Source organism: Hirundo rustica, chromosome 2 (genome assembly GCF_015227805.2).
Source record: "Hirundo rustica isolate bHirRus1 chromosome 2, bHirRus1.pri.v3, whole genome shotgun sequence".
In the NCBI taxonomy this organism is placed as follows: Eukaryota; Metazoa; Chordata; class Aves; order Passeriformes; family Hirundinidae; genus Hirundo; species Hirundo rustica.
In genome coordinates this window covers 34,215,026-34,242,283 of record NC_053451.1, presented here as the reverse complement: position 1 = coordinate 34,242,283, position 27,258 = coordinate 34,215,026, and the positions used below count along the sequence as shown (strand labels likewise).

The 27,258-nt window shown below is 39.6% G+C and overlaps 1 protein-coding gene across 17 annotated transcripts in view; it reads right to left on the bottom strand.

The window, feature by feature from the left end:
* DLG2 (discs large MAGUK scaffold protein 2) overlaps positions 1–27,258 on the bottom strand; it is a 984,477-nt gene that overhangs the window by 794,840 nt on the left and 162,379 nt on the right. For 15 of the 17 annotated variants that reach the window (XM_040055800.2, XM_040055802.2, XM_040055798.1 and 12 more), the window contains one exon: positions 19,567–19,641. The exons of the other annotated variants lie outside the window; for them this stretch is intronic. In XM_040055800.2, coding sequence (XP_039911734.1) covers positions 19,567–19,641 — 75 coding nt within the window. The remainder of the gene's footprint in view (positions 1–19,566; positions 19,642–27,258) is intronic. 17 annotated transcript variants of the gene reach the window in all.

The window sequence follows — 27,258 nt, the reverse complement described above, 5'->3', positions numbered from 1 at the left end:
CATGTTTAGCATTAATGGGCCTGTTAGCAGGCACATCCTTTTCATCAAAGCTTTGAAAACCTCTGTGCAAAAGAACCACAGCTATTTTTAATGACCTTTCCCAGATCAAGTCATGAAGCAATACTTCCTGGTGTGGAAATGTCAGTGGGAGGCTAGTACAATAAAATCCAAGGTAAAATATAGTCTTTATGCAGTCATTAAACGAATACTTCTTAAACTCTAGATGCAGTCAGCATCAAGTAACAGAAGCAGGATTACCCTTCATATGCTTGTAATTTTTCAGCTTTCTTCCTATTACAGTTTTTTCATCCCTGGAATTGACCAAAAAACAAGCAGATGTGGTGCTTCATGATACAGTTTTGGGCATGGTGCTATTTGGTCAAAGACGATGATTTTTGAGGCCTTTTCCAACCTTAAGGAATCTATGATTTTATCATCTTGCTATCTTTTCTCCTTTCATGCTAGTGCAGTTTTTTGCCTTAGGAATCCAGTGAATTCCTCCTGCAGCGAAGCGAAGCATGAAACAGTTCAGAGACCTTCAGAGTATCCCAAGCTCCCTTTTCATTAGTCAGCCCAAGTGCAGGGTACCGGTGGAGTTCAAGCCTCCTCAACTTGAGGCATGGGACCACCTACATAAAGAGAAACAAACTCCTTTTTAAATTAAAAGTTGGCCTATTAGAAGGAATGTCAGGACTGAAGTTGGAGAGGTGCCCTTCCAGAGGGCCAGAACCAAACCTGCCTGTAGGAACAATAGGATCAATAAGCGGTGTCACAGCTTCACGTGTTTACGGCTCACTGAACACTCTGCAGCACTTCCAAACAGGGAGGGTTTCAAATTAATGACTGACAAAACATCTGAGGAAAATGAGCCTCTCCTCCCAACAAAACACCAATTTGTGTAAGAGCACTGGGCTGGCAGCCAGACGACCATGTGTTACCATAAAACCTGCTCTGCCAAAGCCCTTTCTCTGTACAGTCAGAAACAGGCTTTATGCATTGATTTTTAACACTCTTTGTGGAAGTAATTGTTTCAAAGAAGATGATAACCATAAACCGGAACACAAGAAGTTCCACCTCAGCACAAAGAAGAACTTCCTTACACTGAGGGTGGCAGAGCACTGGACAAGGTGCCCAGGGAGGCTGGGAACTCTCTTTCTGTGGAGATATTCACCCCCTCCTCTGGACCCGTTCCTGTGTCACCTGCTCTAGGTGACCCTGCCTTGGGAGAGGGGTTGCACTGGATGATCTCTAGAGGTCCCTTCCAACCCTAACAATCCTGTGATTCTGTGATTTCAAGAATTATGATCTAAATTCATCATATTTTGACATAACACACATGAGCATATTGCATCAAGTGCTCAGCCCATAAAAGAGACAGAAGAATATTATTCTATCTTACAGGGCGGACATAATTTGTATACATCAGAGCAGAGAGGCTAAAGGGGTTTTCAAGATCCCAAGTGTGTTAAAGTAACTCAGTGAAAAGTCTGGATGTGCAAATTTTATCTGTAGCTCTCATGCCTCAAAGTGTTTTTTAATAAAAGGTACAATCATGGACAGGAATAGAAAATCAAAGTCTTCTAGCAGAGCAAAGCACTCACTAAAAAACAAAACTGCCATTTAATTGTGTTTTCATCCTCCTTGGGATATGGATATGTGCAATTAAACCTGGTAGACTGAACATGCACATTTGCAGCAAACAACATAAGCATGTATACTTCAAATCTATTTTCTGTCATAACTTTACTCTCTCTTCTTTGATCTTCCACAGCCTTTTAATTCCATGTGGTGGCTGTTCACTACTTCTTTTTATATATATGCTCTAACGATTATTCTGTCTTCATTTTGTGCCTACTTTTTCTGGTGTTCTTAGATTTTGGGCTTTTTTTTCTGGGTTCTGTTTTTACATATCAGCCTTTATTCAGTAAAAAAATTGAAAACTATTTGACCTTTCATTACTACTAAAACCCCCCAAGAAATCTAAATGTTGAATAATGATTGCCTGTGATAAGGATTAATGGTTTTTCCAAAAACTCTTCACTACCTGTTGCATATTTCTTTACAAATTAAGATCTATCCTAAATTGAAGTGCTCTTAGTAAATGTAAAATGGATGGCAGCAAGTCACACAGGCCAAAAGTTCTGAAGGAACAAATATGATGCAGTAAAATATTAATCAAGGATCAACCCATTGCTTAACTGATCCTTAGTGGTAAAGGACTGCAAATGGGCAAACTGATGCCATGGTATCAATGTTTTTAAAGGTTTTGGACAGATCTAAGGAATTAGAGAGTACATAATTTGTGTTCTGGTCTGGAAAAAAAAATTGTAGAAACTATACAAACGAAATAAATTAACAGATGAAGTACAAAGATGTGGCAAAACAGGAAAAATCAAGCTGGATTGAACATACCACAGATATTGTTCACAGACGTTTCAAGCCTCTCCCTTCAAATGAGACAACAATTGCACAGATGAGCTTGTCTATTCTGCTTGGATCTCCAAAAAATTTAAAACCATCCTTTATGGAAGTCTTTTAAATAAACTATGCACTCAGGAGGTAAAAGGACAGATCCTCCATTGATTTAAAAGCTTGACAAGAATTGAAAATAAAGATTAGTAGTAAAAAAGCACTGTTTTGCTGTAGAAGAAAGATTTCAGTGAAATCTGTTGAGAATCTCTATCAGCACCTACGTAATTCAAAGTACTTATACGTCACCTGAAAATGAGGATTAGAGAGAGCAGACAGTGTTTGACGGGGATACTGAGTTATCCACAGCAACAAAGTGAAACACAACCATGTAAAGTCACACAATGACCTTGTGCTGCTGGCTAATTCTGCACTAATTCCTGCCAATAAAGGGTGGGATTCACCTCTTTAACCCCATGTGTCTTTAGTAATTTCCATATGTTCATGTACCCTTCCTCAATTCAAGAACCTCGCAAGAACAGCTACATCCTAATTCCTCTGAGCCCTTCAGCAGGGATGTGTCAGACAGACTAGAGCCACTAAATGGCATTCCATTCCAATCTCAGTGAAATTAAATATCAATGAATACAATCCCAGCAACAATGGGCTTTAAGTGAACAATTATTACTCAAAAATAGGTTTATATACATTTATTTTTGAATTTATACGAAACCCTGCTTTACGTCCTTTTTTTATTTGTTGTTGTTATATGAACATGGGGTGAAAATATTTACTTATACTTTATCCTTTTAGGCCATTTTTCAAGTTAATATATATTTTTCTGAGTGACTTTGACTTAGATTTACATTTTTTTTATCTCAGTGATTGGCAGCTAATAAACATAATCTTCAAAATTCAGCTCATTAGGAGGATGATACGGATAGAGAAGACTATTTTGTTTTTACTGACTTAAAATAACATTTTATTTTTCCCTCCCCCTCCATAGGTTCTTTAATTTTCCCTTGACTAAATGCATGAAGAATAAGACATTGAACTCAATGTCTGAAGCTCAGTCTTAAAGGTGTTTCATGCTCCATTCTTTTCTTTGTGGTATTACTCATGTTCCACCTGATCTCAATTCACACTGACTACATCAAGTTGATGATGTAATCCAGTTTAATTCTACCAAAAGTAGGATCATATAGAAAACACAGCCTAAACATTTGGTGGGGGTGGTAGTGGTGAGGAGGGTTGTGTTGTCTTTTTTAATTAGCTCGTAGAGAGCTGCCAAATTTGTTTTTTGCAAGTATCTCTTTTTTTTTTTTTTCCTCCTTTACCTCCTTGGGTGGTTGTCAAGCAGTAAAAACCAGTTCTTAATGCACTTCCACAGAAGCTCTTTCACTAGTCAATCATTCAATAAAGATTTGTCTCCAACTCATCATTCAAAGGCTTCCTGTTTTCTCCACTTCATTCTCTATGTTGCCACTGTAAGTATACCTGATTGATTGGTCCCAGTGCATCCTTATGTCCCTCTTCAACACATTTCCTGCTTCCCCACAGACTATTCCCTCCCCCCAACCCCCGCCCCCCCACCCCCTTTCTATTTTCCTTTAATTTCTTTCCCAGTCTTGACCACTGGCTGGCTGAGGACATCTGTTTTGAATCAAGTATTGCAAACTTCAGCCAAATTTGCTTCCTTGCCATTTCCTTTAGCTGCACTATCTCCCTTCCTTCTAGATTCCTAGTAAAAATAAATATACTATGATTCAACTTTCTTCCAGTAGAACAGATACAATATATGCCACCTTTGGAAAGCTCTCAATCATACAATGGCAGAAAAAGTGTTCCAAGGAGTTCTGATAGGTTAGGTGATCTAACGGATTTCTCCAAATTACTGGCTTCTCTTCAACCTCCCAGTACAAAAGATCTGTTTTAGGAGGGTGTGTTATTAGATGTGTCTGCCTTTGATTTACCTGCATTAGTGACCTCCAAATTTGCTATGGTCCACAGAGCAACAAGGTGATTTGAAAGAATTCAGAAAACTAATAAGCATAATGGAATATTTTCAGAGCATCAATGTTCGTCAAGAGTTGTCCAATCTCTCTTGTTCAGGTGATACTTGGAATTTCCCACTAGAACTATTCGGGATCTCTTGTTCTCATGAAAAGTTCTAGTTTAGGTTTTGGTTTTTAGGGGGATTGATGAGGGGAGTTTTAGGGAGAGATGGAAGTTTTGTTCTATAGGACCATATTATCATATTAATGCTCATGGCTTCCTGAATTTTTGGCCTTTACATTTCCTTGCCATGCTGCTCTGAGCCAAACTTCTCAGTCATTAATGAAAATCTAAAGCAAGTCTGCACATAATACTGGTGCTGGAAGCAGTGCCAGCATCATTACACAACTCATATATATCCATCTGGGCACAGGGACTCCCAGGGGTCTAAGAAGTCATGTAGCAAGACTAAACTCCAAGCCAATTAGCATGAACTTTTCTTTAAAACTTCCAGAGATAATGTAGCAAAACCTTAAAACCAGCAGGAGTTAGGTACCTAACTGCTCTTGATGTTTTTGGAAGTCTATCTCTGAAAAATACAAGCAGCAGCTAATAATTTAGCAATTCTATCAAAACAAGCAATTAAGTGTGTCTTGTATGATTTGTTCTCTATAAAAATCATGCTGTTTGTTTACCCAAACTTCTATTACTCTCCAGACTTCACTGATTTCATCTCCAGGTATTTACTCAATTATTTTATGAGGAATTGAAATCTAATTCATGAGCTAGTCACAGTGACACCTAAATCTTTTCTCACAGCCAACCTGTCAAGTGAAGAGGATCAGTCAGTATAAAATAGACTATTTTTGCCAATGCATATTACTATACTCAGAGAGTAGAAAGTAACTGAGCTACAGTTCAGTTAAATTTCACGTTAAGAGTTTGCTGAGCCTCCCAAATTATTTTAAATTGCCTACCTTTCCTAACTTTCTGCCCTGATTTGACTGAGAAATGTAGTTTAACTACTGTAGTTCTTGACTTTTTCTTCCACAAATTAGCATAGGAACGTCCATCTGCAAAGGCTTAGGCAAAGGTCCTGCAGCTTTGCACAAGGCATTATGCTCTGTCCCAACTCAGTTTCTTGCTGCTCACTCAGTTTGTCACTGAAGGTGGAGTTTGCTCCTTTTTTTAAATGTAATGTGTCTTAGGAGAAATCCTAGCAAAAACACTCAGAAAAAGATAGTAACTTAAGTCCATAAGCATTACCTCTGCTTAACCTTTTATTACTCTTTGTACATTATATTACATTCTACAATCAGGGGAGGCTTGGTGCCTGTTAGAAGGCAAAGCTAACACGGTCATATTGTCACTAGCGTTTCTGCCACACCTTGAGACTGACACAATGGAGATCGTTGCAGGTCTAGAAAGCATGGTGATCCTAAGAGCTGCGTGATAATGCCCTTAGGCACTGGTTTCTGCAATGCGGTTCAGGAAATTTACTAATAACAAAATTCAGAAAATGCAGCATCTTGGCTAGAAGCAGGAGGAAATGCAAGTGAAAAAGAAGATAAATGGTGATTTTTTTTTTAATTCCCTGTATCCCACTGCAAGTGCCTGCCTGATGTGTGCTTCTAAAAGAAATCACGATACATTGCCAAAAGCCCCAACCCTACTCCTATGCCTAAACTGTCCTTTTCGTAGGGAAGATTGCTTCACTCTTTTCCCTCAAAAGATCGATGAAGGCTAGGATGCTTTCAGTATAACTGCATTCTTGTGCAGGGTCATTCAGAGCTCAGCACAAGCTTCACTCTGGACAGTGCAATTACCAGTGGCAACAAATAAGGTTCAGAAGAGGAAGCCTCCATCCTCCCTGCAAAATGTGGCCAGATCTACCTGGAGAGATGAAGGAAGCTCCAGCGAAAAGGATGGGAAATGTACTGCTGGAAAGTCTGGGGCCTGAAATCTTGGAGACACCTAAGCAGGGGAGAACAGAGGGATGGGAATGGACACAAGCTTCATGAACTGCCTACTCAGACTTGGAAACTTAAATTTTATCCAAGATGCATTTCAGTCACTGAATTGTTTCTGTGAATCCAGGACTCCATAGTCCCATGATGCATCCACATCTGCTAGACTAGCAGTTTGAGAGGGTGTTTTCAAGGAAGCTCATTCTGGGGAGGGAATAGAGGTGGGAAAAAGGTGCTAGGAATAACAAGGTTTATTATTCCCCAGCCTTTTCAATTTCATGGCAGTCGGGGTCTTCACACTCCTGTTCAGAAAGCAAATTAAACTTGAGGCTTCTGCATGTGTGACAGTATCTTTAGTCAGTGAAGAATAAACACAAAAAGTAAGTCAAGAACAAAGATATAAAGACTGCAAAGGTATAAAAGACTGTTAAAGAAACCCTAGCATTTACTTTTCTATACTTTTAAGTCAAGTTATTTTAAAGCAAAAAAAGATCAAACCACCTTGGATATTGATAGTTTCAACCTACATCTATGATGCATAGATTTCTGAAGTTGTTCTTTGCTAAAATTCAATTATAGTGTGCTGTTAAGCCAATGTTTTGGGTTTGCATCCAAAAATGGAACTCCCAAAATAATGAGCTTTTTTCCCCCATCTCCTGTCTTCTTCCCCTTGCCCCCCCCCCAAAAAAAAAGTCGAGTCCTTTTTGAGACAATAAAATCTATGTTTTTCAATAACTTTTCTTTCATTCTCAGTTTCAAGATAAAAAACACTTAACCCTAGAAAATTACATAGGGAATTTGAACTCATACCACAGTTATGCTGTACACACTAACATCTAAAAGAAATTTGACATCTCAAGGAAAGCAAGTATTTGTCTATCTAGCTTGGTGTAAACCAAGGGACAGACAGGGTCATTCTTCTTTGGGTCTGTTGAAAGCAAGCCAGAACTCAGAAATTCCTCTGGAATAATTCCTGGATGCTTTATCCCAATCCCACTCTGCCTCAGACCAACAGTGATGCTCTGCATTTTATGTAAATTCACCAGCAATAAGGACTTAGAAATTAATTGATGATTCTGTGAATTACCTGTGAACCAGAATACAAAACAATTCCCTCTCCCAACAAAACTGTCCTGATTCTGTAGATTATCACTAATAAAAAAAGTAAAACCAAAAAATAGTACTGAACCACCACGTCAAAAATACAATTTGGAAGTGATAATATAATCAGATGTGTATGAATAAAGACATCAAGATTGGTTTAGTAAATAGACATTCAATAATCTCCATTTTCTTGGATTTTACTGCTTAGAGCAGTTAAGCACATCTAAGAACCTAATAAACATGCAGTATGGTAAACTACTACTGTGAATGCTATGAATTCAATTTTTTTCATTTTCAGAGGTGATAAACTGAGGACATCTTTCTACTCTCATTTCAAAATCAATTTTGCCACTGATTTTGCTGAAACAAAAGAAGGACTTATCCAATGAACTACCATCAAATGGAAAAGAAACACTGATAACAACTTTACAAGAGCTTCCAAATTTCATATCGGCCACAATAGAACAAATAACACCCAAAAAAGCAACAGAAAATACATGAGAAAAATGGAAAGATCTGCACAAAGAAATTTTTTATTTTAGTGGATGCTGAGTTTCAATAGAAGTGATGATGCAGAAAGCTAGTGACAATTTGAATTTAATGAAGGATAGCAGAAAAAAAAATTAAATTGCCCCCTTAAATCTCTAAAGGCACCCTTCATGCACACATCATGAGGGGGAGAAAATGCATAGCTGAGCAGATATTATTGAAGTAGAATATATACTACACTAGAAAACTGATAAGAATACATACCTGATAAGTAAAACCCTCTTTACTATACTTAAGAGCTGATAAAGTAAATGCCAAGATTTTATTATCAAACCAGTTCTTTATTATAAGATAGTACAGGAGAGGATCCAACCTGCCAAGATTTAATCACTTTTACCATCAAGGGAGAGAAGGAGAAACCAAACCCTGCCCTGTTCCACCAGTGTGAATCTAGATTTACTTATCTGATAGCAGAGTTTTGTCCCACTCATCCAATTCTTATTTTAAGGAGTTTTGGTCTACCAGAAGTAATGCCCATCTGTATCCTCAAACTTAAGAAGCCATTAAACTCCTAATTGCTGGAAGCAGGAAAGTTATTCCAATGGAAATATTACCCTGTACTCTTATCACACCTTATCTCTAAGTATCAACCATGGACTTCTATCATCTTTAGAGGTGCAGAGGTCCTTTAGGGCTTTTGCTCTCTCTCCTATGGCCAGTTTCAAGTTTTACAAACCATTTAAAGTGACTGAGTCTGCTATTGCCAAAAATGACTAAATTTGCTTTTTAGCAGGCAGACCTGGGCTGAGCTTACAATCAAAGGCTCTGCTGTGCAGAGAGGCAATAGATCAGCACACTCAGCTCTGTTTTACAGTGGCAGGGCAAATCTATGCAAACTGCAAATTCTCAGGTGAGTTATTCACCTGGCTTTTTTACTGAGGCCAATCTTTAAATAGCGTGGCATGAGCTCTATCTTACACATTCATCCAGTAGCACAGACCAGCATAGGATAACAGCAGAAATTAGAAGTGTCTGACAGTGAATAATTTCCAAATTCTCAAGTGAGGTTTTACATGACTGTGTCCCCTGTAACAGCAGATGACTGGGTTCCCTCTCCTGAGGTTTATCTCCCATCCTTCAACCCAGTATTGCCACTCTGCTACTGTCATGACATTTAAATATTTTTAGGTGGCTATCCAGTGTTAGAAATCACTGTTCTTCACTCAGGACTGGCTTTTTCTGATTACCCATTCTGCAAGGATAAGCAGTTTAAAAATAGTAAATGTTCATCCATATAGGAATATCCAAAAGTACCTCAGAAATAAGGACATAGCAGGGAAGAAGAAAATGTGAGAGCTATTCTGTGGGTGAAAAGAGAGCACCAAAATATGGAAGAGCACTCCTTCACCCATCTTTCCATTCCCAAAATATTTCAAGACCCAGGCTTCTCTCAGGAAACCTGAGACTGGTGGCAGGGAAGGGAGTAACACACAGCAGTCAGACTGAGAGGCAGGTGGCACAGCAAAAAAGAACAGGAGTGAACACTTGCAGGTTTAGATTAACTGGAAACAGGGACAGAGAGTTATTTATGCAGCAGAGATAAGTACAATTGAGGTAAACTCAGAAGCTGACACCAGAGACACGAAAAAGAAGATACTGAAATCCAAGTATAAAAATACATATACATAGTATATACTTGTGGGAGGAAAAGCTTCAAATTTCCTGTGGTTTTTCTTTAATTCTACAGCATTCTATTTTAGATGTTTCCACCACACATTATAAACAATTCAGAGGAATAGAGAATGTGTAGCCTCTAAATGAAGCTGCCCTGAAACTCAGTTCTGAGCAAAGACAGTGACATTGGAGCAGATTGCAGATCTGACAGCTCCTGCGCACTGTCACTGTCCCCTTGCTCCTCAGCCAGAGCCCAGCTCACAAAATAACCCAGCAAAGGAGTGGCCCAGGCGGCCAAACTGATGTAGCAAAACCCTCTTCTGAAGTTATACCTGTGATGGTGTATATTTTTTTAAATGTCCCTTTTCACAGAGGAGTAATACTCTGTTCTGTCATTCACCACTTTGTTATGAAGTCCCAAGGTTGTTTCAAGAGCTGACCAGTTGCATGGCACAGTAAAGTACAAAGATGTGATACCATGCATAGACTATTAGCTCTGTTATGGACTAATTGGGTTAATTACCCTCAGTGCAGCACTCGTTCCAGAGCTGATATGCTTGGTGTATCCCTACACAATGCAGTCATATTCTCCACCTCTCTGCTTCTCACCCTTGTTTTTAAAATGGGGGTAACAGCTTTTCCCAACTTCTTCACAAAGATCTTGTGAAAACAAATGAACATGATGATGCTCAGACACTGAGGAAATCTGTGAAGCATCCAAGGTAGGAGAGATGGCCCAACTGTGGGTTACATGAACAGGTACTGTTAGAATGACTGACAGGATGCATCTGAATCTGTAGTTAATGCTAAACCCTTCAAGCAAGTATTTATCCCTGTGACTTCACATAAGATGGTAAGTCTTGATGCAAAAAAACGCAGATGTCCACTGAGAAAAATTCATGCAGGATCACCGACCCAGAGAGATGGATACAGAAGCTCCAAGAGTTATCAACAAACAGGGCTGAGAACCTTTGGGTTTTACCAGGCTCAAATTCCAGGAAGGGATGATAGGATTCAGGTCTGTTTGCACAGATAATTGAAGCTTGGGTTTTCAAACCCCTGAAAACAGAGTACATTTAGACCTATGATTCACAGTCTTCCTGTGACATGTAACAGCTTATCAATTATATGCTTTACAGGAAATTTATATTCCCTGCTTCCTTGGAGAGTCCAGAAGAAACAAACAAAGCAAACAAATCCTAATTTGCATTTGTTCACAACTGAAAAAAAAAAAGTTTCTAACAGCAGATAAATGAGTACTCTGCAGGGAAGAGTAATTTCTATCAGCATTCAAAGAAGCTTTTTAATATTTATTTCTTGTGAAATGCCTGTGCAACACCTCCCTGATATATAAGCTGTCCCAGTCCACGGCAGGATTCCCATCCTTATTTAGAGTGGCATATGACTGATACCAACAGGGTCAAAGGGAGAACCCCTAAGCGCTTCACAGAAGACATTCAGAACTTTCCAGGAATAAATCTTTGCAGAACCCATTTGCTAAGATGGCTGTTTATAGCCATTTATGTGATAAAGAGAGACTTCTATGTTCCCAGAGCCCTTTAAGTGCAAATGACATTATACGGTATGTATGTACTGAATGAAAAATAGGACTTGCAATCTAAAAGTACCAATGAAAATGACACTAAAACATATGGTCTATTATGGTTAAACAGATTTTTTTCAAGGTATTAAGGAAAAAGGCATTATGTATAATACCAGATTCTGTGAGATGTTGTAATATCTCTTCACAGCTTGGGCCGTGCCCAGATCCAGTCCTGTTTTCATTTGCATTTTGCCTGGAAGTCATGAGCAGTTCTACCTATCTATCGATGGTGGTAAGGCTCTGCAGAGGGATCCAGACAGGCTGGATTGATGGGCTGAGGTTCAGCCCAATCAATTGTATGAGGTTCAACAAGGCCAGGTGCTGGGTCCTGCCCTTGGGTCACAACGACCCCAGGAAGTGCTAGAGGCGTGGGGCAGAACAGCCAGAAAACTGCTCAGCAAAAAAGGCCCTGGGGGTGGTGGTCAACAGCAGCTGAACATGAGCCAGTGTGTGCCCAGGTGGCCAAGAAGACCAATGGCATCCTCATCTGTATCAGCAATGGTGTGGCCAGCAGGAGCAGGACAGTGATTGTCCCCCTGTACTGGGCACTGCTGAGGCCACACCTCAAATCCTGTGTTAGTTCAGGGCTCCTCACTGCAAGAAAGACATTGAGGGGCTGGAGCGTGTCCAGAGAAGGGCAACGGAGCTGGGGAAGGGTCTGGAGCACAAGTTATGAGAAACAGCTTAGGAACTCAGGGGTGTTTAGCTTGGTGAAAAAGAGGCTGAGCTGGGACTTACTTGTTCTCTACAACTTCCTGAAAGGAGGTTGTAGCCAGGTGGAGGTCAAACTCTTCCCCCGATTAACAAATGACAGAATGAGAGGGAATAGACACAAACTGCACCTGGGGTGTTTAGTCTGGATAGTAGGAAAAATTTATGAACTGAAAGGTGGGTCAATCATTGTAATAAGCTGCCCAGGGAAGTGGTGGAGTCACCACTCTTGAAACTGTTCAAAGGGCACATGGATGTGGCACTTGGTGACTTGGTTTAGTGATGAGCAGTGCTGGGTTAATGGTTCAACTCCATAATCTTAGAGGCCTTTTCTAAGCTTAATGATTCCATGGTTCCGGAAGGATAACTATAATGAAATGTGTGTTTGGAGTACCTAGAAGAAAAGTCTTGTACCTGTGTGTCTGTTGTACGTCAACACTTTGCCACAGACTTGGGCAACCCTGAGAAAACCATGGATACACCTTCAGTTCAGACACTGTGTCAGAGCTGGTTGCCCACAGCTCCTGTATCATTACTCAAGAGACACATAGCTTTCCATATGCCAATCCATCCATACTAGTGTAAAGGTGAACTGTCCCTCAAAAGTGTTTATAGCTCTCCAGCGACATAAACCTAGACAGATGAAATTCACTGTCAGCATCACTATCAAATACTGTTGAGCAAGGCACAGTTTCTATCTTTCTTCTGCCACAGCTTTTTTCCCCACAAGTTTCTTCTATAGATTTTTACTACAGCATGAGGCCAAGTGAGGCTGGTTGCTAACACAGATACCATGACAGGAGTTACTGATCTCTAAGTAAGAGTTCTACTCTTCCAGCTGGGCTCCCCTTCACCTGTTGGCTACATACACATACATTTTTTTAAGTTATATGGTCAGCTTCTTTGGTTTCCTAAAAAAGAATATATTAGATCACAGCTTTGTTTTACATTGCACCACATCTAAGAGAAAAATAACGAAAACTAATTTGCTGACTACTGGGGACTAGAAATGCATCTAAGCAGTCAAAATAGCCATATTTCCTGGTTATTGCAGGTTGTAAATCAGGAGTGGAGCTAACTTTGGTTTCGTGTATATCGCCATAAGCCGAGAATGTTTGACTCACTCGTGTTTGACCTTAGCATGGAATTTCCCATGTCAAGAAAGTGTGGCTATTGAGTAGCAATATCCCTGGTATATAACCCCCAAACTAAGTACAGCCTGTCACAAAAACTGTACTTCAACAGTGCTTTCCCTCTGGGAATAATAAATAATAAATACTGTAGAAATTGGATGTGCACATTGGTTTTAAACTTCAGTAACACTGTCAAAATATTGCCTAGTTAAATGAGCACTTAAAACAGAATTTTAAAATAGTGTCCAGAAGAGAATTAAGTGCTGTTTAAATTTTTTTTTTTGCTCATAAACCTCATGAGCTGCAATGATTTTAAGTAGTTAAATCTATATTTACTTTTCCATAAAAGTACCTCTAAGTAAATGCTCTCATACAGATCAATATTAAGTTTCAGCTTAGACTAAATTTCTATAACTAAGTTTGAAATATTTTTGCTCTAAATTATGCACTGCTACACTTATGTGACTGGGACTGCTGCAGAAACATCCTGGTGCTTCCCATAAAACAAAGAAAGCAATAAAGACAGCAAATATCCTATACATAACGTGTGCTTAATGAGATTACTCATTGTAAATAACTCATGCAAAATGTTTCCTGATGATGATTTCAAGCAGCTATGTGGGTCAGTCTGCAGATAATGGTTTTGAGCAGCTTAATGTTTATCAATGAAAATTTTAAATGTATTATCAACTTATCTTTGGGGTTTCTGCACTTGTTTTGCAGTTTTGAAACCCTTCCCTAGTTTCACTGGGAACTGCAATGGAACAAAGGACCACATATGTTATAAATTGGATATATATATTTCTTTATCAAAGGGCCCTGCTATTTGATAAAATAGTGAAGTAAACAGCTTCTTTTGCCTTATCTCTCTCTAAATCTGCTCCTAAACCTAATCCCTTCTGTTTACAGATACTCTGTAGCCTATGCCTCTATCTCCCCAAGCATGAAGCATTTGCTGCCCTGATGGGATGTGCTGTGGTTTGCTGCTAATCCAACACTACCTGGATTCTAGCTGGAATTTTCCCCACAGAATCCATAAATCAGCTTACAGGAGAGACTCTTCAGTACCTCCAGCTACTGCCAGCAACAATAGAAACAGCATGTTTTTCCCCAGGGAAGGCTAGGGAGGGGTGGTGAAAACAAGAAGGAAGCATCAGAGAGATATCCAAGGGAAAGGGGGATTTAAGTGGCTGTTTTAAAAAGCAGCTTCATAGCTGGCAATTGGTGACAGCAGACTCAGCATTGCAGGGTACAGACAGACTTTTTTAACCACACCTTTCAAAGAAGTGGACAATAAACTGCATTGAGCACTGGGCAAGGAAGGGTACAGGAGGCTTAGGAATGAAGAAGATCTGCAGGAATATAGAGACCTAGCAGAAATATGCATGGCATTACTTTAATACCTCCTTTAAAAATAAAGCTGGGTTTTAGCACTCAGAATTTTCCATTGCTACCAGCACTAAGGTGAAAGACAGAAGAAGCACTGCATTAATAGCTCTGTTCTCAAATATTTCACTTTAGTCACAAAAAACATTCACCACCACCTGGATTGTGAGTGAAATTTATTAGCCAACCGGGGTTTAATAGAAAAAGACTTAAAGCTTAGAGAGACCCCGCAAAATGCATTTCTTGGAGTGCAGAGCAATCCATTTATTTTATAGAGCACATCTACACAGGAGAGGATGGGACATCATTAGGAGGCACAAAGCTAGTCCCAGGAGAGAGCTGACTCCTGCCCAACAGAGACTTTTATCTGTTTTGTGTTTAACAAAAGCAAGACTGATTTCAGAAACAATTCTTCCAGGCCCATAGCCCTAGATCAAATCAGAATATGCACGTTTCAATATGTTTCTGCTTTGCTCCATATCATGTCAGAGAGCACAACCTCCAAAATTAACTTGCACCTTCCAAAAGTACAAATTTCTTTAAAACAGCTCCTGTGAAGTGAATCTCAATACAAAAGTCTTTATTCGTTTAAACCAGGAATGCTTATGGGTTAACTCTCCAATCAAGCAGTCTGTATTCAGAATTGTGCAGGGCATTAGCGCATTCCTGTTCCTCCAGTGTTCCCAATAAACCAGGAAAATAGAAAACAGGAGTGGCTATATCCTCTGCACACAGATCTATCCCACGTAAATAGAGAAAGAACATACACAGATTAAAAGAGGAGTGATTCTTGCTCTTCTTGTGCTATGGATATAGGCAAATCAAGGGCCAGAAAGACTTAGAGTTCAGCTGCAGAGCAGACTGGCACCCAAAACCTTCACTAGATTTCTGCAGAATGTAGCACCTATGTAAATCCACAGCCTGTGAGCTATGGCAGCAGGTACAGCTACTGCATTTACCTGCAAGGACCTTCCTTAGGTTCACCTTCCCTTAAAGTCACTGTTGCCCTCTTCACATTGAAGGGACAGCTGATGCTGAATGAGGCTCTGCTTAAGGCGTGTGCCAGATCCTTGACCCTTTGTGCCTACACTCCTTTTACTGCTCTTTCTTGCTCTTCTCCATGGCAGATGATGCCCAAAAGGGATTTTTTCCGTGGGCTAGAACAGTGGACCCAAGAGCTCTGCTGAGAATGCAGCAGGGAAAAGCAGAGGGATCCTATTAATGCTACATGGTGAACTAAGGTGAACGCTTGTGCCGAATGCCAAGCTCAAGAAAAGCTGTCAAGTGGGCTAGGAGGAAAGACAACCCCATGTGTTTTTGCAACACAGGTGCAGCTTCTGACACTTATCTTTACATAATGGATCTAGCTAGCGAGCAGCTGCAGTGACAGGGAGATTTAATAAGACAGGGAGCAGTACAGTGAACTCCTTCTGGAGTATTTTATAATCAAACACTACAATCCTTCGGAAAACATGACTAAAAGTGCAAGTGCAGACAAAGCCACCCTTAGGTAATTCCCTTGATTAAAATTCTCAGACTTAAAATGAATCTAATTAAGGACACTGTGAAGGTACAGAAGGGCAGTATTCACTTATGGCCCCTTTTGCAGATGGTGAGTTGCCAAATAGAATTGAGAATCTTAACTGCAAGAATCATCAACAAATTCAAACAGGATGGTAAATTAGGAATGGCAAAAATCAGACCGTTACATAACAACAATGCTGCCAGGTCTCCTGGTTCTTGCATTAGATGCAAAAGGCACTCTCAAGAGAGCACACAGTGCTTTTTATAAAAAATGCTGAAAAAAGGAGAGCACAGACACATGCCATCCTCAGTGACACAGACAGCACAACTGATGAAAGAGGATACCTTTTCTAGCAGTTTTTCTTTCATTGTTCGACACTGTTCCCTCTACCACTGTTGAGAGACATTCAAACACAGGCTGTCACATGCTCATACAGTTGTCACAACTGGCCAGATGTCTGCTGTTTTTTTTTCCCCCACAAGACTTTTACAGGAGACAATATGCTTTCATGTGTCACTAGAAGTTTTCATTTCATTAATCAGCTTTCTATCAAAATGCTTAAGTTTCACAGATATTTTTCCATTATAAAGGCAAGTCAGTTAAAAAACACTGTTGAAAAAAGAGAGGGAAAATATTGACCATTTAGAAGTTAATTTCTGTCTGATTTAATTTTCTCCAACTGTCTGCATTAGTCTCCCAGGAAAATAAGTCTACTCAAGTATAGTAAAATTAGTAAAATGTGCCTATAAATATCTGATACAGATAAGACAGAAAAATCTGTTTGGCTGCATTTGTTTGATAAAAAAGAAGCAGAAGGTACTTGGGAATTACAACTTATTTGCCTTCACTCCATTCAGCTTCTATAATCAAAAATATAGATAATAACAAGCTTCAAGTAGGCAATTACCTCAAGGACCACAGAGTACTCTAGAATTAAAAAAAAAAAAAAAAAAAAAAAAAACCACTGAAACAAAACAAACCCCACACCACCACAAGTGAATGGATGAAATATATTCTAATAGTAAGTTGGTGGTTCAGTTTTGGGGTTTTTTTTCCATAGACTCAGAATTGTCTCAGTTAGAAAAGACCTTAAAAGACCATCTAGCCCCACCCACAGGCAGAAATGCCTTTCACTAGAGCAGGTTGCCCAAAGTCTCATCCAGCCTTGAGCATTTTCCAGGCATGAAGCATTCACAGCTTCTCTGGGCAACCTGTTTCAATGTCTCACCAACTACATAGTAAAGAATTCCTTTTTTATGTTCAATCTAGCTCTACCCTCTTTCACCTTAAAAACATGACCCCTTGTCCTATCGTTAAAGATTCTATTAAAATTTTGTCCCCATCTTCCTTAAATGGGGAAGCCCCCTTTAAATGGGGAAAGGCCACAATAAGGGCTTCCTGGAGCCCTCTCTTCTCCAGGGTGAACACACCCAGCTCTATCAGGCTGTCTTCCCCGAAGAGGTTCTCTGGCCTTCTGACCATTTCCTTGGCCCCCCTCTAGACCTGTTCCAACACACCCACATCCTTCTTATGCTGGGACCCCAGAGCTGGACACAGCACTGCAGGTGGGGTCTCAGCAGAGCAGAGCAGAGGGGCAGAGTCCCTTCCCTTCCCTTGCCCTGCTGCCCACGCTGTTTTGATACAGCCCAGGATACAATTGGTTTTCTGGGCTGAGAGTACACATTGCCAGTTCATGCCCAGTTTTTCATCCACCAGTACCCCCAATTCGTTCTCCTCAGGACTGCTCTCAATTAATTTATCTCACATCTCACAGTATATGCTGACACTGGTGATGATCCTGTCCCAGGTGCAGCACCTTGCACTTGGCCTTGTTAAACTGAATGAGGCTCACATTGGGACATGTCTCCAGCCTGTGACAGTCCCGTTGGATGTCATCTCCTCCCTCCAGCATAACAACTGCACCATTCTGCTTGGTGTTATCTGCAAATTTGCTGGAGGCACACTCAGTTCCACTATGTTGTTGATTAAGATATTAACTAGTGCTGGTCCCAGAACCACTTTCCACTCTAACAGTTTAAAAATGATTATTCTGATCTTAGAGAATTTCTCATGCTTAGCAAGGCAATGAACTTCAATCCTCAGTTTACCATTTTTGTGATGATATATTAGCTAAGCATGCACAGATATCTAACAAGAGACAAGCAAGGAATACAAACAACTCAAATGTTTCCATTTTTATGGCTTAAGAAATAAGTTTCCTAAAAAATGCCCAAGGCATTTAAAGCCACTGTGTAAAAAGTCAGGTCACGGTGTTGCATTGAGTTGCAACTACTCTTGACTTGCTACAAATGTCCAGCACAGTTCCAGTTCTTGAAGCATCACGCTATCATTCTTGTGCTCATGTTGCAACCCTCTCAATATAAACACAAAGCAACATAATAAACCACACCACAAAGTCAATCCAAAGTTTTTGAGAATAGAAACTAATAGCTAGAATGAGTTACTAATAAGTTACTGGCCTAGAACCTCACCTGGTAAAAAACTAGGTAGCTCAACTGTTCAATCAATATTTTTAATTGGGTCTCATCACACAGATAAACAATAATATAAATAATTTTAACATAATATAAAGACAACCAAAACCCCAGAGCTTACAATCACTTGCAAGATTAGTGAGAGACTGAGGGAGAGTGACAACTTGAAATTGTTACTCATTCATCTACTCGTAAAAGGTGACAAGTTGATAGCTGTGGACCAACATCATGCTGTGGTCCAGAGCCAATGAAAATGTCAGTGAAATCTTGACAACTCCTTAGGTGCAATAAATCATCATAGCTCTATTAGTCAGCCCTCTAACTTCCAGCACCCAAAGATTTGGCTCTATCTACAATGCATGCTCAGGCAAGATATAAATCAATGCAGTGTCAACTTCACCACAGTTTGGTATTTTCCTTCTCAAATATTACTGTGCTTTTGATAGTTAAAAGCAAATCTCACTGAAGTTGTCTAATTTGCAGGAGGAAGAAAGCATTTACAGCAGAAATTTCCTATAAACTCAGCAGACCAGACCATTATCCATCATCCCAAAAGCTGCTGTTACCTCCATCATCCCAAAAGCTGTTCTTACCTACACTGGACAAATTTCCCCCCTTAAATGTCTGTAATGCACTTGGAATCATCAGTCTTTCTTCCATGAGAATGTGGAAAAAGAAAGATGCATCTCCGCTTCCCTGCATCACCACCTGGATATGGACACCTCCCAGCCACCACACTCAGCTGGGGCCCAGGTACAAAAATCAGCAGTAACTCCACACTCCCTAAGCTGGACTCCATCATCACCTTACAACACACTTGTCACTGATCCCCACTGCTCCAAGCTGAATGCATAAAATTCCTGAAGAGTCTAAACTACTGGAGAAGCACTGCTAAGCCACTAACCAACACATCAACAGCTCAGGCTTCCCACGGAGCTTGGTCTAGACTTAAGACTCACTAATGTTCTTTCTCAAAAGCATTAATTACAGAAACTTTACCCACCCAGGGCTGCTCCAAGCACAGAGACTTACCATTCAGTCCCTCAAATCTTTGTATTAAAAGGCTCAAACTTACGGTAGAGTGCTGAATGGGCATCCAGGCAGGTGTTTCGACTGAGCATTTGTGAGATGGGCATCTGCCATGGCTCTGCTGCAAATAAGTGAAAAGGGCATTATACACAACACAGTACGTGCTGCAATCGCTAGGCACAATGGACTCGATTCCATAGGGAGCATCTAGGAGTTTGCTCATGGTCATCACACCTCACAAAGTCATTTTCCACTGTCATGTAGGAAGAATAATCTGCAGTTTGCAGGACCAAAAGGGCCTCATGAGTTGTCTATTAATTTTGCATTGAAGTTCTCGGTTATGTGGATGGAAATACATCCACTCTCAAGCCCAAGCATGAGACATCTACCTTCCCTCCACACTGGAGCATTCAGAGAACAGCAGAGCGTTAGTCAGCAGGTAGAGATTGGGGGTTTTTTCCCCCATTTCATGACTGGCTGCATTATTTCCATGATATCCTCTTTGAACCAGTGATAGATGCAGCCTGAAACACCCATCAGGGCTATTTTCTAGGAAAAGTAAGTATGCCCCAAATTTTTAGGGCATGTTTCTTTTCTGAGCAGAATGCTCTGCTTGCCCCCCAGATTGGTCTCTGGAGAACATGGGCAAGTACCCAAGACTCCTGCAGTTCCCTGAAACTTTGCAGAACGAAGAAGAATGAGGGGTTAATTTAAAGTCTAACATTCCACATGGCAGTGCAAGATGCAACCACCAGGCCTTCAGGCTGATCTTCCTGTAATTTCCCTTGCATTTGCTGCAATTCAATTACATTTTGGCCAAGGTTGGGAGCCCATCAGAATGAATTGCACAGCAGATTGGGTCAGAGTCCCTGAAGAAAAGTTCAGAATAAATTCTGGTGTTTGCCACCTTTACTCTCAGCATTCCACATAAGAGTCGAACAATTATTTAGCTCCCTGAATTGGAGGACTCTTGTAACCAGATATTTTCCTGAAGCTGGAAGTAGTATGGGAAAAAAAGCTTCCTTCTTTCTATTTTCATTTAAGCCAGATATAGCACAAGCAACTACATTGCACCTTTCTTTCCCCCATGCTGAGAGTAAAGGAGAGAAACCTCTGCTAACACTAATGATTAGATTTCACATGATTTTCAGTTTTGAATCTAATTTAAGGACTACTAGTGCTTCATTCTTTATCTCCAAAAAATTAACATTTGTAAAGCAGTGCAGTACTACTTTTACAAGTTTAAAAAAAAAAAAAAAAAAAAAAAAAAAAAAAAAAAAAAGTGGATATCAGATTAAGCTTTGTATTGTCCAAAAATTAAAACTTGTTATCTTTTACCTTTTCAATTAGACAACTTCAAGAAATACTGAGAAAAATAGCTCTCAAGCAACAATCATTGTAATTTTAAATGAAAGTTTAGAAAGTCCTGTTTAAAAGGATTTGAAAAAGTCACTGCTATCATGGCACCAGAATCCTGCAGGTATGCATTATCTCCTGTAAGGAAGGGATGAATGCAACAGCAAAAGATGTAATCCTATTAAAATAATAAAATTCTAAATGAATCCTGATTTAAAAGATGGTATAAAACACTAGTAATTATTTTTTACTTTAATAATTGCACACTTTCATGCTTTATTCCAAGGTAAGTTAAAGGCAAGGAAATTGATAACATGCTTTGGACTGAAAATATTTTTCTGATTTAAAGGCCTGATCTTACAGAGGAAACTATGTATAACTCTGTCAGGGGACTCCTCACATTTTTAAGAGGATACTTTTGCGAAATAAAAGCTCCCAATCTCATAGCAAGAAGGGCTTATTCTCTTCAAGTACTCTTGTTTTTAAGATTCATACCTAAATTGTCCCAAAGCCTCGAATCCCCTAGCACTTGTGCATATTCAAAGGTCACAGAGACAGCAGTAACTGGGAATTGCTCAGATGCAGCAGTTCTACAGAGTTCCCAGTTTTTCAGGGCAAGAGCTGGGCTGGTTGTTTCTCTGGGATGTAGGGTGACTTGCAGTGTTTGGCCTTTCACAGCTGGGTATTTGAATTACTGCATTGGTAACATGACATTGCACTAGTACTGTCTGAGAAATGCATGTAGTTCAAAGGACAAGGACTGAACACTTTTCTTCTAAAGCTTTTGGGGAATTTGGAGTTGGATTCCTTATGAAAATTACAGCTTATTTCTTATTTAAATCATCACTTCTTTTTGCCTTGTGTAGAAACCAATGATTTTCACACCTATCATATCTCAGACCCTCACCTAGTTGAAACAAGTCTTAGATATAAGATTGTATATCAGCTGCTGGAAACACTTTTCTTCCTAAATGCTCAGAGTTTTTTAATAGCCAAAAGCTCCAACATGTCACATTTAGAGACACCAATTAAAAAAAAAAGCCAAAAAGTCAACACAACATAAAATATTCTGCAGGTACAGGCAATACAAGTATAGGAATAAATACATTGGCAAATATTTACAGGCTGTAGAAGGAATTAATCCAATTTGATTATCACTGCTAACATTTTCCTCAGCTTAAGAGTTTGGTAAGCAAAAGGCTACAGACCTTGGCCCACCAGTACACTCAAACGGTAAAAATCTCAAAAGTGATGAAAATCCATAGTTTTAAAATCACCTTTCTTCACATAGCCTTCAAGGGAGGACCTTGAGAAGGAACTAGAGAAGCACCTCTAGTTTGTTTTTCATGTTTGCTAATAGTGGTATGCAAATATACCTTGCCCTGCTATTTGGGAGTATGTGTTCCAATAAATGTTTTCTCCATCTTAAATGGAAAGGGAGGGGCTGTATCTCTACAGCTTATGAATGTGATTTCCAGAGTCTTGCTTTACTCCCTTTCTTTGAGGATACTCGGCCTCCTGCACTAATCTTCACCCTAGAGACAGCTTCAACACAGCAACAGACAAAGCCATCCAGGCGGAGACTTCACCACAGCTTAATGAAATCAAAGCCTTAAAAATACACAATAAGATCTTCAGCTTGCATAATTTTTGTATAATGAGACCTTGGGACACAAAAGAATAATTTCATTCTCATTGCTGAATTCAGCATCATTCACTACTCTTTTTCTGGGTTGATGCTTCAAACGCTTGATAAATGGCATAGCAATGATACAGGCAGGAAGCAATGAAGCAATGACCAAAGTCAGAGAGAGAGATGCTACCCCCACATTCAGCTAGAGACAGTGCAGCTTCTCCTCTGGAGGCCCTGAAGCATGTAATTCCCAAACCTACAGGTTCATAAAACTTCCAGAAATGCAGACCCCAGGTAACCAGCAGACAGAAAGGCACCAATCTCAGCAAACAAAAAACAAGGTTGCAAGCCCTTCAGAGTCCATGCACCTGCCTTCCTAGCAAGCAACTCTTAAGCAAGCTTCTTTCTTACACGCTTTTTTCAGTCAGGTGTTAAAATAACTGACTGCTACCAGCACTATTTAGAAACATCAGCATAATGTATTTGGAAATCCATTAACACAGTGCAGAGTGGTAACAGCAATATTGCAGAGGGAAATAACTGAGTGTGGAATATTGAACTGGAAGGTGAGATCTTTGTAGCACTGCACAAGAGAGTTTTCAGGTGATAGAGAAATTTCAAGCGATAGAGATGCAACTACACCTCAGCAAGCTCTGAGTAAGATTTCAAGGAAGAGCTCCTCTTTTGTGTTGAGTGACTTCAGGCGCAAGTAGGCATATCTTATTGCCACTTTCTCATAGGCAAGGAGATATATTTATATACATAAATATATCAATAGCAATACCAAAATTAAATGGCTAAATATTAACATGATTCTATCTGGAGACACATTCAGAGGCAGATCTCAGCTCTTCAGGAAGATGGAACAAAATCCAGAGAGGATACTTAGGAATATAAAGGTTCAGGGCTCATTGAACTACAGCACTCCCTAAGATCTGACTTGATAGTCTTTCTAAGAGAAGGTATTGCTGATGAAAGTCAAAAGAAGTCATAGTTATATTCCATTTGTATCCACTGAAATGGACAGGAATACAAATACAAGAAATTAAATACAAGTCCTTGAGTGAGGTCTCTAGTAACAAAAGCATTGACTGAAGTCAATCCCAGTGGAATATTCCCAGCTACTCCTACAAATCCTTGCAGATCCCTGATGCTATGGAGAAATGAAAATTGTAGATCCCAACTAGAGGTCTCAGAGCAAAACATAATAACGTACCAGGCCATACCCCTGGCATCATGATTCACTCATAAATAACCATCCCATTCTCCTTGACTGCACTTATCTTCTCATTTTCCAGAAGTCTTGCATCAGGTGAATGGACACAGAAAGAAGTCTGCACAGCAGTATCAAACAGATTAACAGAGGAAAGAAATACATGTTTATGTTAAGAATAAGAGACACAGGACAGATCTTTTCTGCTTTTCCAGCTATGTGAAATGCATAAAAATGCAGCTCACCTTGGCACTGGGAAATTATCTTCCCACCTTCACCCAGGTCCTCCAAATATCAGAAAAAGGACCTGCTAAGGATGTATAGCTCTGCTATCATTAAGCAGCACTATTATTGAGGCAGCATCAAGCTCTTGTTCCCTTTTTCTTGCTCAGAATCTTCCGCCTTGCTTCACCTCTGCAGCTCTCCACTGCTGAGCAGTATTAAGCCCCAGCCGTATCTGCCTGAACTGTTAATTGAACATTTTCTGCTCTCAGTTTATAGAGCTCTTCATAGATTTATGGGGAAAAAAATCACCCTTCTCCTTTCATAGCTCATAACCAGTCTCAATAAAGACATCTCTCTAAAATCACCAAATTATAATCTAATGAAATCTTTTGGAAATTTCAGTTGCACTAAACAAGGTCAGTGCTCAGAAGAAACGAAGTGTCATCCAGAAATGGAGATCAAAGTAATTCCCTTCCATTCCTGCTGCTGCCATAGAGACCAAGGGAGGGGGAAGAATGAAAGAAGATATTTAACAGACTTAATTCTTCCTGAAATTTATAATTAACTACAAGGGAAAAGGGACTATTATCACATTTCTAAAGAATAAAGGAGAAAAAAGTTGAGCTTTTGACAAGATATAATTAGCAGACATTACATATGCAGTGCACATTGGTTTGTTCTGTGTAATTTTCTTGAAATTCTCCCCCCCTCAAACGATCTTATTTTTCTAGAAAAGACAACATGTGTCTCATCAGTTTACATTCATAATGTCTCAAATCCAAATGCTAGAGGCTCACAATAATTGTTCCAAAATTTAACATTGGTAAATAAAGATTTGAAATAAATACTCAGATACACTCCCCATCTGTCAAACTTCCCTGAGTATGTTCTCCAGCTAAGATAAATGGCAATCAATGAAAAGGATCTTCCTACTCTTCTAAGCCTGTGCAGTTTAGCCAGCAGCCAACCCATAGTCATCAAAGCTGTCCTCAAGTACCACTTCAGAATAGACTTTACTAAATTACATGTAAATTTTATGGATTCAGCACTATTACACTTTAGGGTCTGGCAGGAAAACACCACAGTTTGAAGTGCTCATCAGCACCTAATAATGACTATAGAAAAAGATTTGATTATTGCTAAATGTGAATCTCTGGGGGAAAAATCATTATGCTTCCTTTGTTTTCAGTTTGTTATAGCCAGGAAATTCAACACAGGGGAAAAAAAAAAAAAAAAACCACACAAAACCAAAAAAAACTTAGCTACCCAGTTTATGACTCCAAACTGCAATGATTCAAAGCCTAGAGTCTTGGAAAGAAAAAAGAACAAATGTTGCCCAGATCTATTAACAATATGCAAGCACAAAAATGTGGGGGTTTTTTGTTTGTTTCATATCCAGCTAAATTTAAATCAAATCCTCTTACAGTATAGCTCTCTACAGCTCTATTAGTTTTGGTAAGAGTATACTATGTAACACCTGAGGCACTGGTTAACCTCAGTATCTATATCGAGCTTTATAATTTCCCAATTTTGGGACTCATCTACAGCCTCTCAGACACATACAGCTTATCTTGCAGGAAGTGCCACAAAACAAATTGAACCTCATTCTCCAAGTATATGTCTTTCTAAATCCCTATATTGAGGTTTTTTCAGATTAACATAATCAAACAGGGCAGAAGGGATGAGATGACAGGCCTATGACAAAGTCACCTCAGCATAAATAAATATTCTAACTATTAGCTATTTGCATTGGTATCAAGCCCAAATAATCAATAATTCAAATGAACCCTGTAGTGGATTCATCTGTGAAGTGGGACCAGCAGCTGGCACACAGTGCATGGGCCTGCTCCTCACCTCCAGCAGATGACCTGATCTCATGGACCATTCTGCTCTTCTCAGAGCATCCTGGAACTGCTTCTGCTGCCGCTCTAAATCAGAGAGGCTGGAATAGTGATGTCACCCCAGTGGCGCCATTTCCATGTTTTTTCCATTCTTCAGCCATGTTCTAAAACCACCCTTCAAACCAATTGAGTTGGTTTTGGGAGACAGTTTTGTAGGCTAAATGCTGAATGATGTTTTCCTCCTCACTTGGAAAATCCACAGTATCCTACTGGGACACAAGACCTGCTCCTACATTTTCCTAATACAGCACACACTATCTACAGGGATTTATAATGATACACTTAATGTAGTTTCAAAGTGAACTAACCAGACAAATTTTATAGCTCTCCTCTGCTTTGCTCTTAAACTTCACGCTACAAGATCAAGTGATCAGTGTGTGGGGTGGGAATGACCTACAGAAAAGTCATAGGGTTATAAGCCAGAGGTTTGTCTGGTCACTGTAACTTCTTATTTTCCATGATCATCATGCATATGGTGAGTTCTGATCACACATCTGTTCAGAATTTCGCCCAAAGTGCACAGAGTGGTGTCCCCTGTTCCATATATATGGCTGGATGAGCAGAAGAAAATAGGATAGACAAAAGCTGCTGGCTTCTGGCAACCTTCTCATTCAAAATTGTACACATGCAACTTTACGATGGGTTAACAACATAAACAAGCTTATTGCTTTTCTTCCCAACACCAATACAAAATAGGGGGGTTTCCTTCTGTCTTTATTTCACTATTTTAGGCATGTGAACTAAATTCTTAAAAAAGGTGCTGCATGGGCAGCCATGAAATGAGATTGTTCATTTTTCAAACTACACTAATAGAATTTGTTAAAAAGCTACAAAAATAAAAATAAAAAGACAAGCTTCTTTACTAGCAGAATGAACTGGGCCTTTTATTAACGCAAAAAACCCCAAAACCAACCAACAACAAAAAACAAACAAACACACAAACCCACAAAAAAAACCCACACCAAAAAAAAAACCACCACCCAAACAAACAAACAAAACCAAAAAACCCCACCCAACCAAATAAATTCACCCTTTTTTTTCCAGTTTTCCAGTCACATGAACAATCACATTTTCCTTTAATTGCTCCTTGAGGTCAGTGACAATCAAATCAAATGTAAGACCTGTGTAGTGAGTAATCTGGTGTAACTCTATTTAACTGCAAGATAAAAACAAGGATCTCTAAAAAGAAGTAAATGTTGAAGAATTTTCAATATTTTGATGACAGGAATTTGTTTTGAAGCTAAAAAACCAAGTTCCAGCTGAGTGTTCTCCCTGGTTCTGAAGGCAAATTCTCTGTTTTACAAACTGAAAGACACAGTACTGGGACACAGGAATCCTGCTGCTGCCAGTGCTCAATGCTGAGGACACAGGAGTCAGGCACAAATGGTAAATGGTTTAGGATTCTTGAAT